This window comes from Papilio polytes, unplaced genomic scaffold (genome assembly GCF_000836215.1).
Source record: "Papilio polytes unplaced genomic scaffold, Ppol_1.0 DF824102.1, whole genome shotgun sequence".
NCBI classification, from domain to species: domain Eukaryota; kingdom Metazoa; phylum Arthropoda; class Insecta; order Lepidoptera; family Papilionidae; genus Papilio; species Papilio polytes.
In genome coordinates, this window is record NW_013525102.1 from 4,297,118 (window position 1) to 4,311,737 (window position 14,620).

The window sequence follows — 14,620 nt, forward strand, 5'->3', positions numbered from 1 at the left end:
TTTTGAATTTTAATGTATTTATTTACAACTTACAATGTAATTTAGGAGCATAAAATACGCAAATCTACAATGCCGTCCTTGTCACAAGGCACAAAAGACAAGAATTCGCTATCTACGTCACCATAAGGATTAAAAAAGAAATTGGAATAACGCTAACAAAATAACCCGGTAGGAACCTTATAACGAATAGCTTATGAGACTAGAATGCGGAATGTTTTACTACGATTTTGTCAAAAAAGGGCACATCTAAATCAAACTATGAGAATATAAAATTGGCAAACTTTAAGTACTGTGATAATTTATAATATAAACGACTGAATAAAAATTAAGGGAGCATCAGAACGTAGACTATATTTTTTTTTCTAAGACCTATGAATTATAAAAATCTTTTTATTGCGTAAGGACAATCGAATCTAAAAGATTGTATACTTCTAGCAATTGAACTTGTTTGTAAATATTGAATAAGAGTTAGCGTAGTGTGCCTCTAAATATGCTGGCGATGAAGTCAAAATACACAAAAAGTAACCTTAAAATTGTATTGTCTTGAAAAAACGCCTCAACCACCCAAAATCCGATCGAATATCTGTCCAATTTATCTTTTGCAATTTCTCGTAACCTTTTCTAACTATAACCATCAATATTTATCACTATTACTCATCCATTTTTATGGTCTTGGACCATATTTAAATGATAATAAATACATTATGGTTAACATCACATTTATTTGGTTTAAACGTCCCAATGATTTACTAAACACAAGAGTGAGAATAAAATTATTGTGTACTATATTCGATTGTAACAATAAATGACGTCGTCACCGCACATTAGTTCGCAGGACACGTCACTAGATGGCGCGCGGCGGCACGCGGCGGCCGCGCCAGCTTACAGCTTCACTCTGCCGTTGCAAATGTCATTGAACAGCTCCGAGGTGATGGGCACGAAGTCTGCGCCCGCGCGGAAGTACAACGGGTCCTTTATTACGTCCGGATCGAAACCCTCCTTTTGGTATTGCAGCTTTTTTAGTTTGAAGGTGCCTGTTGAACAATTAAATTGTAAGTCATAAGTGAGTACATTAGCCGATTATGGCTCAGTAACTGTGTTATTAAACACTGACCCGTGATCTCAATGTCGTTCATGATGCGCAGGAAGAGCGGGCGCGCGTACGAGGGCAGCGAGAGGTCTAGATCTCGCGCCAGCTTGCCGAGATCCAGCGAGCGCTCGGGGTCCGCGATGGCCGCCATGCCCGCGCGACCTTCCGTCTGAGGGATCTGTATAAAAAAAGATGTAAAAATAAATATATTTTTCTTTAAGATAAATTAAATTTATCATGTGAAATGTACAAATCCGGAGTAACAATGTAACGTACCGAGACACCGTAGACGACGCAGTCGCGACGCGAGAGTGCGGCGATGAGCGCGTCCTCCACCTCAGCGGTGGCGACATTCTCCCCCTTCCACTTGTACGTGTCCCCCGTGCGGTCGCGGAAGTACAGGTAGCCGAGCTCGTCCGCCACCAGGATGTCTCCGCTCACGAAGGCCGCGTCTCCCTCACAGAACACGTCGCGCACCAACTTCTTGTTGCTGTCACTCTGCAACACACACTCCGATACATGAAATATACGACCCGCGTTATGAACAAGTGTTTGTTTGCGACCTCGTCTGCCCAGAATTTAAAAAATTGGACTATTAGTATTTTTGGAGTTTGTTAAATACGAAAATAGAAATCGTTCCTCTTCGTAATAATATAGATAAATGCAATAATTTAAGTGACCCGTCAAGTTACCTTGTCCACATATCCATAGTACTCTCTGGAGGCGTTGCCCTGCGCGATCAGGCCTATGAACATGCCCGGCTCGTCTGCGGAGAGATGGATTTTAATTTTAGATTTCAAAATATGTACATATTGTCAACAAAAAAAGGGCCCAAAAACAACTGCCCTACTCGTCCCGTCCCTATGACATCTGTCAAAGTCAGTCAGAAGTATTGAGGATAGTGAGCCGTGAGCCATTCTGGCAGGAATCGGAAATCTAAGAGCCGTTGTACGTTTTTACAATTACATTATTGTAAAAAAAATATCAAGCGGCAATAGGAATCCTTCTATAAAGGAACTTGTTTATTAAACGCAGTTATTGCCACCAAGCTAACATTGAAACATCATGTCTAAAACCGCGTTTCCACTAGCAACAAATCGCGCACCGCAGTGCCCAGTGGAAAGCGGCTTAGTATAGAACGGAGTCTAACTGGGCTGGCAGCGAATGCAGTATCCTTCAGCGTCCCGCAGCAGCTGTCCCTGGTCGTCCGTGCGCACCAGCGCGATGGGGTGCAGGCAGGCCGGCACCAGCTGCGGCAGGAAGCCCACCGCACCCACCTTGTTGTCCACGTTTACTGTAGCACGATTACATAAAAACTTAACAAAAGGTCTTTGAACGACATAAATCCCATCAGTGGTAAATGTTTATAGAATGTAAATGAAAAAATCATATCAAAAACGTTTGATTGATTCTTTTTCAAACAATTCGTGCAAACATTTTTATATAAGATATATTATCAAGTAACTAGTTCCCTTTGTATTTGTATGGCAAATATTTAAATTTTTCTATGAAAACATTCATTGTCGGGGAAGCGAACACGCAGTGAGTTTCCACTGACCACACCTGCAAAAGCATTTTGTTATCTTTAATTTTAATTATAAAGAAAATTGAACCTTTACATTTCATAGTTTATAAAACAAATAGGAATAGTTATGAACGATATCTTTAAATTATAGGTTAATGACTGTTTTCTTGTCTGTGTGTAAATTACTCACTGATATTAGCGTTGCCCTCCGTAGCGCCGTAGATTTCGTTTATCTGTGGCACTTTGAACCTAAATAAAAACAATATACATTTGTAACGATTACAACAATGCCGTCTGTTTACACACATTAATTATTCATGAATATAATTAGTATTTGGGTCGGTTCAAAGTAAACAATACACAATACAATTTTTGTAATATGGAATAAAAATTTTCTTGTGCAAGGTAAAAATTGTAAAATTGTAAAAATCCATCAACACGAAACTTGGAAATTTGATATTTTGTAAGTCTATAGTATAGATATAGAGGGCGTTGTTTCATCCAGTACAAAGACATAGTACAATAAGTGGTAAAAGACTGGATTTAAAAAAAATTAGCGACTTATAGAAAAGGTTGGACGAAGCATATACCCAGAAATTGGTCCAGATACTGAATAAAGAGGGTAAATAAATAAAATTAATAGAGGGCGTTGTTGTTGCATACCTATCGACCATCTGTTGCCATATAGCGGGGCGCATGCCGTTGCCGACCATGATGCGCACGCGGTGCTGCGCGTCCGTGGGCCGCGGCGGCTGCGCCAGCAGGTAGCGGCACATCTCGCCTATATACTGCGCCACCTAACCACAAACACAACACTACAATCGACAACTCAATACAACATTCCAAAGATGAAATGATTTTAATTTTATACGTAGAATATTGGTTTCATCCACATGACATTATAAAAACTGTGTTTTATTGTTTACATTTCGTAAAACTTTCAATTACAAATACCGAAATTCAACTGCTTGAATGACATCGAAGGTCTTTGAAGTTGGCTGAGAATTGTTTGAGTAACCATGGCAACCATGCTTCTTTGCAATTGGCAACATTGTAGTTTTTATCGCTTTCCTGCAAGAATGTTTTGTCACACATTTTACCCCCAAGTTTAGTAGTCTGAAAAAACTATTAGTAGTAGTATTAGTATAGATATGATTAGATGTTGTTACAACTGACCGTGCACTGATACTTGATGCAGTCAGTCCAGTAGTTGGAGCCGGAGAACTTGGCGCGCAGTACGGAGGGTATGCCGTCAACGAGCGCGGCGCCGGTGCCGACCAGCCCGCCCGCCGTGTGGTACAGCGGCAGCGGGTTGTACAGTCGGTCGGAGCTTCGCAGCCCCAGCATGTGCACTGTTGCCACCACCACCAGCAGATATCTACCACAGACACCGCTTCATTAGAACATTCCAGCGAGAGTTTACATAGTCGCAGTTCAGCACTGTAATGAACCCTAGATAGGTATACAACGCAGTAATAAAAAGCAAATCAATAACTTTGAAACTCAATCCCTGTAACATTAATAATTAACTATAACTGGTTACTATTAATCCGTAACATTAGGTGAAAACGAAAAACAGCTATATATAGCTATATAACATACATATCTTATTAACATTAGTAAATCCAATTGCTGCACAAGGCAATTCACGAAAAGCATATTATTCTAACACTAAGTATGTATTTAAACATTTATTACAATACTTAAAGTTTATTGAATAGTTATTATTTAATATATTTACATGTTTTGTGAAAAAAATCTGAATATCAATCACTGTCGTTACTTAAAAAAGTAAATTTAATTTATGCAGTCACCTCATACCTAGCGTTCAAAATAAAACATTATTAATTTATACTTTTACATTAAAATAATGGTGCTAAGAATCTTTTACAACGAGTCAAAAGCATAAGTATTAAAAAAGCCTATTTGAGAAAAGATTTCCCCGTGGCATCTTATAAATAAAAGATAATTTCATCTTCATCTCTATCACAGTATTTATGTGCTAGAGATATTCGACAATGCAAATTCATTGGATAAAAATAAAACCCTTGTTCCCAAGTGAAGGTAAAAATAGACGTAGTATGTGTTGCACATCGCATGGCAACCTCGTGACGTCACAAACACTTGTGAAAACAATAGACGCACTAACTGAAACCAATCGAACATTCGGTTGCAGTTAATTGTCTAAAGGTAAAAGTCCGTTACTAAGTTACTATTGAACTCAAAGTTCAATGTTCCAATGTGACACGGACTGCGCAATACGCAGTGTATTTGATACGAATTTTTTGGGTCAATATTTGTTATCTTTAAATATTACCATAGTCTGCACTTTATTAAGACAAACGGAAACGATAATAAGTGGGCGATTAAATTTTCTTGAATATCTTTTTTTACATCTGAATACTCAAAACGCTTTGTGAGGCTTCAACCAACCAAAAGTAAAATAAAAATCTTGCTTGTACCGTAATAATTACATTACATGTCTGTGTATTTGCTACAAATTCTGCAATAATAATATTGGGTATATACCCAGCATATGACGCCACACGTAGGTATCAAGAGTAAACAGTAAGAGAGTAAGAAGGTAGCCCGATGTGCCAATTTTCGGCTTGTGTCCAACTTCATACATCGGATTCAGGTGTACTCTTCTTCCCGAATACCAACTCAAGCAATACGCACTTAAATTTTAGATAACTATCTAAGGAATTCCTTACTTAGAATTGGGCAATACAGCTGCTTTAGGCATGCCGGTGGTGCCCGACGTGTAGATGTACAGCAGCGTGTCCTTGTACTGAGGCTTGTCGACAACCACCGGGTACTCCGGCGGGTGCTTCTCCATCTCAGCACCGAAGTCAATCACACCGGCCCCACACTCTCCATACAGTTGGAACAGTTTCAGTTCCGCCGGCAGCTGGTCACGGACTTCGTCTATCGCTGTGAAGCAAATACGAACGTAAATGAAAGAAATGTAAAGAGGGTATTTTTTAGTAATTAGTTATTCGGGTTTACGATTATAGTTCTCTTTGATATTTAGTAGTAACTTATACCCTGATAGCCAACCTTCATAAACATATACTAGATAGTCATAACCAAAATTATTTATTTTATAAATATACGCTTCATTATTGTGAATAATTTAACAATCACAATCGCAATAACCTTTAGCAGTCCATTATCAATTCGTTAACTTCCATTGTTTGTAAATGCAACAACAATAAATTGCCTTTAAATATAGATATTTCTATTATTTCTAATTCCTCTTATCTTTTTGTTACATCGATTAATCTACATTTTTATATTTATAATGTGTGGCACATAACACATGATTTGCTCTATCGTTTTCCTGTTAGAATTATGTGTGACTTAGATTTTAACCGATGCTAAATTACATTTTAATTTATTAGTATTATTTCCGCATATAATTAAACATGTTCTCGCATGTTGTGCGCTCGGATGCTAATTAAATGCAGAGTAAACGTATACGATATCCCTCTAACTGTACTTCCTTTTAATATCGATATTTCTTCATTTTATAATAATACTTGCTTCCAGGTCTTTTCATTTAATAAAGTGAGCTTCGCTGTTCACTTGTTAAAATAAATAGTACATACCTCCTGCGAGAGTGTTGGAGAATATAATGGCCTTCGCTTTGGCGACTTGTATGCAGTGCAGTAACGGCTTGTGGCGCAGGTTGCTGTTGATGAGCGCCGACACCGCGCCCACCTTCGCCATGCCGAGCCACGTCCACACGTACTCTCCGCAGTTCGGCATGAACACACACACCACATCGCCGCGTTTCAACCCCACGTGCTCTTGCATAACGCGGGCCACTTGGTTAGACTTGTCCGCCATCTGCAAATTTTAATTACTCCGAAAACTGATTTATTATAGGCATTTCATAAATTTTACCAAAACACAGATTAGCGGAAAACCTTTAAATATTTTCCACATTCAGTACAATAAAATAAGCCTTTTGTTAAACTTCTTTTGTAAACAAATTTATTGTATTTCTCGTCTACTATATAGTTATAGTTACTATATAGTTATAGTTGATAATCATCCCTAAATGTTTAGTTTGTGTATGTAGGTAGAATTAAAAACAGCTTAGATAGTAGAAACAGAAGTGGCCACGGCCATTGTCGGGATACGACTCAAGGCACTTTTGATGTTCCCGTAACGTTGAAAAAAAAAATTATTAGACCTGTTTAAACGTCCATGTGCGGTCATCGACCACAATGAAGCAAGGTGCATCGGGACACCGAAGCGCCCTCTGTGTGAACAGTTCCGCCACTGTGGCGTTCTGCCGGCCCCAGCGCTTCGACCTGATGATGCCGTTCGCGTACCGCCATAGGAATCTGACAACAATAGAAAATAATTAAGTTCCTGTCAAAGACTAAGCATACATTCTTATTTAAATTAAATTAAATCCTAATATAAAATGAACAAGTTCTCCAATAAATTAATATTTCATTGATTAATTTTAATGCTTGTTATACTGAGAATTTTTTTAATGTCTCGACGGGAATTATTATTTGACATTTATGTTATTTTTAATTAATATAAAAAGTGCAGCTTTTTTATGCTTTCAAGATGTAATTTTCGTATTTGCATATTAACGTTCTATCAGTGATAATTAAAAAATAAAAATAATATTTGCTCACCGGCAGTTTTACGCAATTTTTTGTGATAGTATTTAATTGCAATTATTATTTAAAAAAATATTAAATCCATTGCAAAGATCAAGTAAATCATAAAATTTCAAAAGAAGGAAACGAATACAAGTAAAAAAAATGATATTTGTTACTTAACTGTCTGCGTTAAATATTTATAAAAGAAAAATATCAGCATGCGCCAACTGAGAAGTTGTTCATACAATTGCCATGCTTGAATATAGTGCAGGTGAGTCGATTATCATTTGACATGACAATACGCACCACATGTGAACTAGCCGGCTGTAACCGTGTATTGATTTTATCAATCAATACTTATATTTTTTTTATATTAAAACACTATTTATACCCGTTAGTTCGCTCACATTTTTTAGTAACTAAAAGTAAGTGTAGTATATTTAAGGCCTATCCCACCAAATTGTAAACTGTCTAATAACAATCCAACGTGTAAAATATATGAAGGCAATATCGGATTTTCTTCCCTTAATTGACAGTGACGTCATTTAAAGCTATCTGAGCCTCTATCAGCCAATGATAGACCCTTATTCTTTCTAAGAAAACCAGACAACAATATGTACTTTATACAGATATTCGCGGAGTAAAGTTTGGTAAGAGTGTAATGTAATTTTTTATCGTCTGATTTGAATTTTACAGCAATGCGGTGGGTAGCCGCCAGCCGCCGCATTACGTGTGCTGACGCATTGAGCCGCCTGTAATCCAATAATTAAATGAAGAAGAAACAGCCTTGCGCCTATTGCACTCTACTATAGCGATAGAATATGACTCCATGCTATCAGCAATTGTAAAAGAACTATTGAACGTAACATATACACAGTGTAGACAAAATTGTCACATACTCTACATCAGAATTTTCCTAGTACAGTAAAACCTCGATAACTCAAACATCGGTAAATTAAAAATTAAAAACTTCAAAAAATAATATGTTCCCTTCCCATCAGAGCCCAAAACCTCTACAACATAGACCCTTGATAACTTAAAACCTCTATAACATAAAATATTTTGTGTTTCCCTTAGACTTTAACTTATCGACGTTCTAGTGTATTTATTCTCTTAGACCACTTTTAAAAATTTTACAATAATTCTTTTTCAACAGGTCAATCCTTGATAATAGTAGCATATTTTTTTAAATACCCAGATGAGTTTACGAGTATCGCATATACCAGATAATAAATGCAGTTCATGCAAATAATTGTAACCATAAAAAAGAACACGATCATAATATATGGTAATTAAGTAATAATTACACTCCTACAACCGCCGAGATCGAGAATTATTTAAATTTACTCTTCTTCAACGTGTACCAACTTTTTGCAGTAAGTGTAATGTATATACTTGTTTAAAAAAATTACCACTGTTCAATTAGTATAGTATAGTATAGGAATTAAATAATATCTTTGTATGATTTCTTTCACATCAGGAATCCGCAGTATTATCAAGTCGAAGTTTAGTCTTGCTTTGATTCCTATGAGCTTATATGGAGGTGCGTATACTACTCGAATTTTAGTTATGCGTCTAAACAGTTGAATTGTCTGCTAAACAATCGACAATCGCACTACAGTTGTGCGATAGTTTTGTCAAAGGTGTCCGTCCGCTCTTAAGATATACCTACATATAGGTAGTACGTGCTTGAATTGTAAAACGCCATCAAGTAGGTTCAATGTGCCGATAACAGTATACAACTTTTTTGAATTGTTTTAAAAATGTATGCGTTATTTGAACGGATATCTTTTTGAATCACAACAGTTATTGTACAACCGGATAAAACAAACATTGCACACAAAACAAAAGTTTAATGTTACTAGACACATCAAGTATCATAAACATAAATCTTATTTTATTTATAACTATACTAGCTGTTCCCGTGCGGCTTCATCAGCATGGAATTATAAAAACTTGTTTATATCTTGGTGTAAATTATAAAAAATTTCCTTGTTTAATTTGTCAAATTCACAATTGCAAATGTCACCAATTACCTTACTATGGCAAACTTGCTTCCTTGATGTTGGCAGCAACTTATGGTCTTTTTCTCACATTAGGGTTTTCCAATATTTTTATCCCCTAAGTTAGTAGGGCTTTTTATTAATAAAATAATTATTCAAAAACGTGCTGTAATTGCTGACATCTTAAGCAACAGAGAAGTGTATGTTTACGATTTCTTATAATAGTATAGAGGTATAGATAAATCGCTCTTGATTTTTCTTAATTAAGTTTAACAGACATCATAGTGTCCTTAAAAGTGCTTCTTCCACTACTTAAGGATGAACTATTAGAGGATCATCAAGCATGAAACTCTTTAGTACATGAAACATCGAACGTCAAGGAACGAACTTCGGGTAAAGTTCAGATTAAAATAACCCGCGGCAACTCAACGTGTACTCGCATTTCAGAACTGGTTACGCCAATAAGCTTCGTTACTGTAACCAGTTCAATATCCGCTTCTAAACATAGCAACAAATGTAGATTTTGTTACCAAAAATCATCTAAACCATGAAATATTACACCATTCATGAAATAATATACAACCTTACTTATATGTAACGGCGAATGGATGGATGGATGTTGTGGGAGTTTCTAGCCTAAACTGCTGAACGGATCTTGATAAAATTCGGCACAGATAAGACCACATAGGTTGCTAAGTTATTTTTTAATTCCGAGCGGATGTCGTCGTGGGCGAAAGTTGCTGTACAATAAAGAATTCATATAATTCATTTAATTAAAAGTATAAACTCAAATGTTACTTATCTCTAACATAGGAACCGGTGGCACAGTTGTATGTACAGAACCGGGTCATTAATGTATACGAGAATGTTGTAATGCTTGACAGATGTACTAACATGATAGTTATCTTTACGTAAAATTAACGTATCTTTATCCATTCGTTGGCAGAGGCCTTGAAATATAAATAGTTTGTGGAGCAAGGCCCTGACGGGAGTTGTGTACACGAGGGTTGAGACTGAGCAGGCAAGAAAGAACTGGTTGCAGTAATTATAAATTTCTGCAGTGGGAACGCACCTTAAAAAGTAATAAAGTACGCGAACTTAGCATAATTAGGCACAATGCGGATATTTTTTTTAAAAACGCGTCTAATTATTAAGTTTAGTCTCCGGAACATCCGGTATACTTGAGGGAAATCCAGTAACTTAAGAAGCGGAAACGGATTTAAGCTTCACCCTTTGTAATGATCGCACCTTACGCAAGTTTTTTGACTGGGTGTGAAAAATACGATACGCAAATGTAATTTGTGACAATGAAAGATCATTTTTGTATAATTTTTAAACAAAGAGAAAAGTTCCTCCGTCTCACCACTTGAAAACAAACTTATCTATACCAAAACACCGTGACGTGATGCTTCGGTGACCGCATTCACTATGGGTTTATGGGTCTTTGACCGTTCTAAATGCATTTGAAAATAATGAGCTTGTAAACCTTCGAACTGGTCTTTTGTAATTATACGTCTCCGGTAGCCTCAGAAATTATCGGATAAAAACTTTTCATTCATTATCTTTCTATAGCTACAAGCTTTTTAAAGCTCCGTCACTAGAGTAATATAGGTTTAAGTGGATCAATTTACTTTAAAGTAATATCACTGAGGGCAATAGGGAGCACGGGGGGTTGCGTCGGGGGGCGGTAGGCGGTGAGCGATCGATGTGCGACTGTCGGCAGCCACGCCACGCTACCCCGGTCAGGGTCGAACTTACGCTACCCCTGGCTACCGGCTACTGCCGCTAACGCTTAAGTTCCTTAAACGCAGCCTGCCAACATTTTTACATAACAACCTCATCAGTTACTTTTTGGACATCTACACAGCGATCTTTTGGAATAACATTCGCCAGATCGGCGCCGCGTATGTAATGAGATAGTATTTACGAGTATTCACAAATTATTTGTATAGTTAGAATATATATAATATATTTATTACGCATATCTATACATATAATAAAATTAGAGTGTCTGTAATATGAAAACAAAAATTCCAGATTACAGGAAGATGATGTATTTGCGTTGCTGATAACAAAAATCGCATTTAATTATTTTTTGTCTGTCTGCCCGCAAGCCAGCGTTTGTTTCGGGTAATCTCCGAAACGGCTGGGACTATTTATACACAGGCATATTATAGGCTACTTTTTTTAATTCCGCGCTGTCAAAATGGCGTAACGGTTAGTCCATATTTGGGCTAACGAAGTTTGCGAGCTACAACTCGTATAAATACATTTCAATATAATACGACCTTAATTTTATCAAAGAAACATTGATTTTCGGCGAATTGTTAAAACAAATTATTTTATTATGCTATTGTACATTATCATATTACAATACGAAATGTTTTATGTCTGATTATTGCAAGTATACATATAAATGAGAAATAGTTGGCCTCGCCATTGACACATACGATAGGTGCTTTACGAATTATTAAGATATTTGATGATATTACAAAAAGTTGTTTTTACTTCAGGTCATGCGCAGACGCAGCGACTAGAAGCTATAAGCCAAAAGAGATCAACCGTGTACATCTTCGTGATCGTAAAGAGTTAACAATAAGATAGGGAAGTAATCTGTTAATTTGTACACCGCTCTACAATGTTCTACAACTTTTCATAAAATCGAACAAACTGAATTCCAATAGGAATAGTTTACTTAAGTTCGGTACATTTCTCTGAACTGTGAATGTTTTGGCTACGCATTCTGTTTTCATATAAATCATTTTATGGTATTGTTATATTATAATATACTATGTAAGCACTGCTACGACTTCTTACAACACCTAAGGTGGTCTGATATAGAAATCCGACAAGTTTAAAATCCATTTTATTATGCTGGCAACAATAGCAATAAATTGTAAAGTTTTCGTTTTTTCAACGAGTCAAAATAACTGGCCATTTTCTGTTATCAGCGACAAAGCCGGAAAACTTTTATAAAATTTATTACAAATAGAAAATGTATTGAACGAAAATGTAATGAAATAGAAAAGCCGATCTTAAACATTTTATTAAATAAATTACGAATAAAAAATAACATCCAAGTAATTTTTTGCTACTATGTCAGTTTTTAAAACCATGATTTTCGCGCCTAACGTCTTATCTTTGCCGTTCGTCTGCACCTTTCTTTGTTAATAAAGTAATCGATACGTAGTATATTGTTTATTTTATCTTGATTTAATAATTTAGATTAGTCATTAAAATTATCAATGGAACAAAGGTATTTATTGCCGACAGAATTGAACAATAAATAATACGCATTGAATGTATTCAATAAGGATTACACACAAATATTCCGATCTGTTTCGATATCTAGATACAATAACATTTATGGAGGTGCGAAAGGGATCTTTGTAAAAAAATCTTCCAATTGGAATTACAAAATCTACCAATGTTTTTGCTTAATATAGTAACTATAAACGGCGAATGTTTTTGTTGTCGGAAAATGTATTGAGTTCTAATTAAAAAAAAATACAAAGTAATAAACGACAAATCAGCCACAGACAAAATAACAAGATTTCTATTTTTTTCTTCGTTCAAAAAGTTATCTCCTGTAGATTAGAAATAACCGTGGATTTACTAGGAGTTACGAAAATCATGTATAAAAATCTTATCGATGAAATAGATATAATAATGTTTTTGTCTCTTTAAGACTGGGTTCACTGACATGCACTATCTTAATACAATTACAATCTGCGATATTAAAAAAATAACAGATGAATGAATACATTGTTCGCCGTCGCAATTCACATACCAAAAGGGTTGCAAACAAAATAGTCCCCAATTGGTGACAATGAGTCATTAAACGTTACATCCATGCATATTAATTATTTTAAAGGAAGTGTTTGTGACATAGAAAGCACTACTATAATGATCGACGTATTGGATGTTACCTGACTTTAAAATACAATACATAATAGCATTACCGTGTCAAGATAACCTGAAATAAAATATAAATCGAGTTTCCCAGTTTGTACATTTAATATAGAAGGCAAACACAATTTAAGAGGCCGTTTGTGACGTACGCAGATGTTTCTATTTATTTTAAAAATCATGTCGGATACATTGAACTCTCGCTTGCTTGTGTACTCTATAAAACGTTGGTGATATGGCTGTTTAATTTTATAATGCCGTACTACAGTTAAGCTCCATTTTTTAAATTTCAGCCTTAGATGCTTTTTGCTATATTCAATGGAACATCAAAGCAACGTTGTAAGAAATTTTCGAATTCATGATGTTCGTTAAGATGAACTTTGTAGCGATAAATTATTCTTAGAACACAGAAGGAAAGCGGTACTGCAATTAGTTACATAAAGGAACACAATAACACGTTAGGAATATAACAAAGTCATTGTTTGAAATTAATTTGTCCCATTATCTCATTTGTAATTTATTCGGAATCTATTCGTTGTATTTCATACAGAAATTAATTTTAGATTTATAACCGCAATTTAAAATTTTATTCAACTTTTCTATATAAATGACATAAAACTGTAATAATACTTACTTCAAATCCCGAGGTAAAGTTTTGATAATGACGTAAATGCGTTTCCTGTAGCGGTAGAGGCAGGGTGCGACCGCTAGGAGAGCGAAAATCGCAGCTTTGGAGAGGGTGCTCAGCACGGCGGCCATCGCTGCCGCCAGTGCCATCAGAGCGACGAGCGCCGCCAAGATCGCGTCCATGCTGGCGCCCGGCCCAGTGGGACACGTCGCGGTATGTCCGGCCGCGGCCGACGGTAAACAACGTTAGTAAGAGTCGCACTACCCGTGGGGACGAACGCGTCCACCGATCACCGACAACGCTTTGTGAATGCGCGAAGGACATGCGCCGCGTGACGCGAGTAATGGCGTCGCTCCCCTCGCCGGCGTCGCCAGATGCATGCGCGGACAACAGCTGATCCCTTCGCTGGGGATACACGCACAAAAAAACTTAACAATGTATACAGGGTAAACGTTTAACAAAATTTTACATCACCGATGCCTTTTCTATCGGATATAGTGACGTTTCAGTGGAACGATTTTGACAGAGCTTTCAATTTCGTAAAAAGAATTTGTTTATATTGATTTAAGAAGATTTTAAGAAGGCTGAGGTTTATCTGTGGAAGTAAATAGGTTTCTATCACTCAGGCCTGCGGCAGGATTTCTACGTGTCTAGGAATACAAACGGTGTTATAGTAGCCTATCCTACAGTATAGTATTTTAGCATGAACTGCGAACATTGTTACCCACTGATAATATCTTATCTACTACTGCGACTCGTACTATTACTATCTTTGTTATCAAAAAGTTAAGCAAACTGTGCTCTCTCAAAACTCCACATATAATGTCGGAAAACTGA

At 36.5% G+C, this 14,620-nt stretch overlaps 1 protein-coding gene across 1 annotated transcript; it reads right to left on the minus strand.

Moving 5' to 3' along the window:
* LOC106099608 (long-chain fatty acid transport protein 4-like) lies at positions 1-14,577 on the minus strand. Its single transcript, XM_013278196.1, has 12 exons — positions 13,790-14,577; positions 6,817-6,970; positions 6,227-6,467; positions 5,330-5,549; positions 3,792-3,993; positions 3,279-3,412; positions 2,806-2,864; positions 2,241-2,384; positions 1,783-1,856; positions 1,367-1,588; positions 1,115-1,268; positions 1-1,034 (listed from the first exon to the last, which is right to left on the minus strand). The coding sequence occupies exons 1-12, from the start codon at positions 13,963-13,965 to the stop codon at positions 883-885; spliced, it is 1,932 nt and encodes a 643-aa protein (XP_013133650.1). The 5' UTR covers positions 13,966-14,577; the 3' UTR covers positions 1-882.
* Between the last annotated feature and the right edge of the window lie 43 nt (positions 14,578-14,620).

Bases quoted from the DNA above. Each gene is read 5' to 3' on its own strand.
- LOC106099608 (XM_013278196.1), bottom strand. From the start codon at position 13,965: ATGGACGCGATCTTGGCGGCGCTCGTCGCTCTGATGGCACTGGCGGCA. The intron at 1,857-2,240 runs GTTAGACTCCGT...ATCTCTCCGCAG, and splicing joins CTGCATTCGCTGCCAGCCCA to ACGAGCCGGGCATGTTCATA. The intron at 1,589-1,782 runs GTAACTTGACGG...TGTGTGTTGCAG, and splicing joins ACTATGGATATGTGGACAAG to AGTGACAGCAACAAGAAGTT.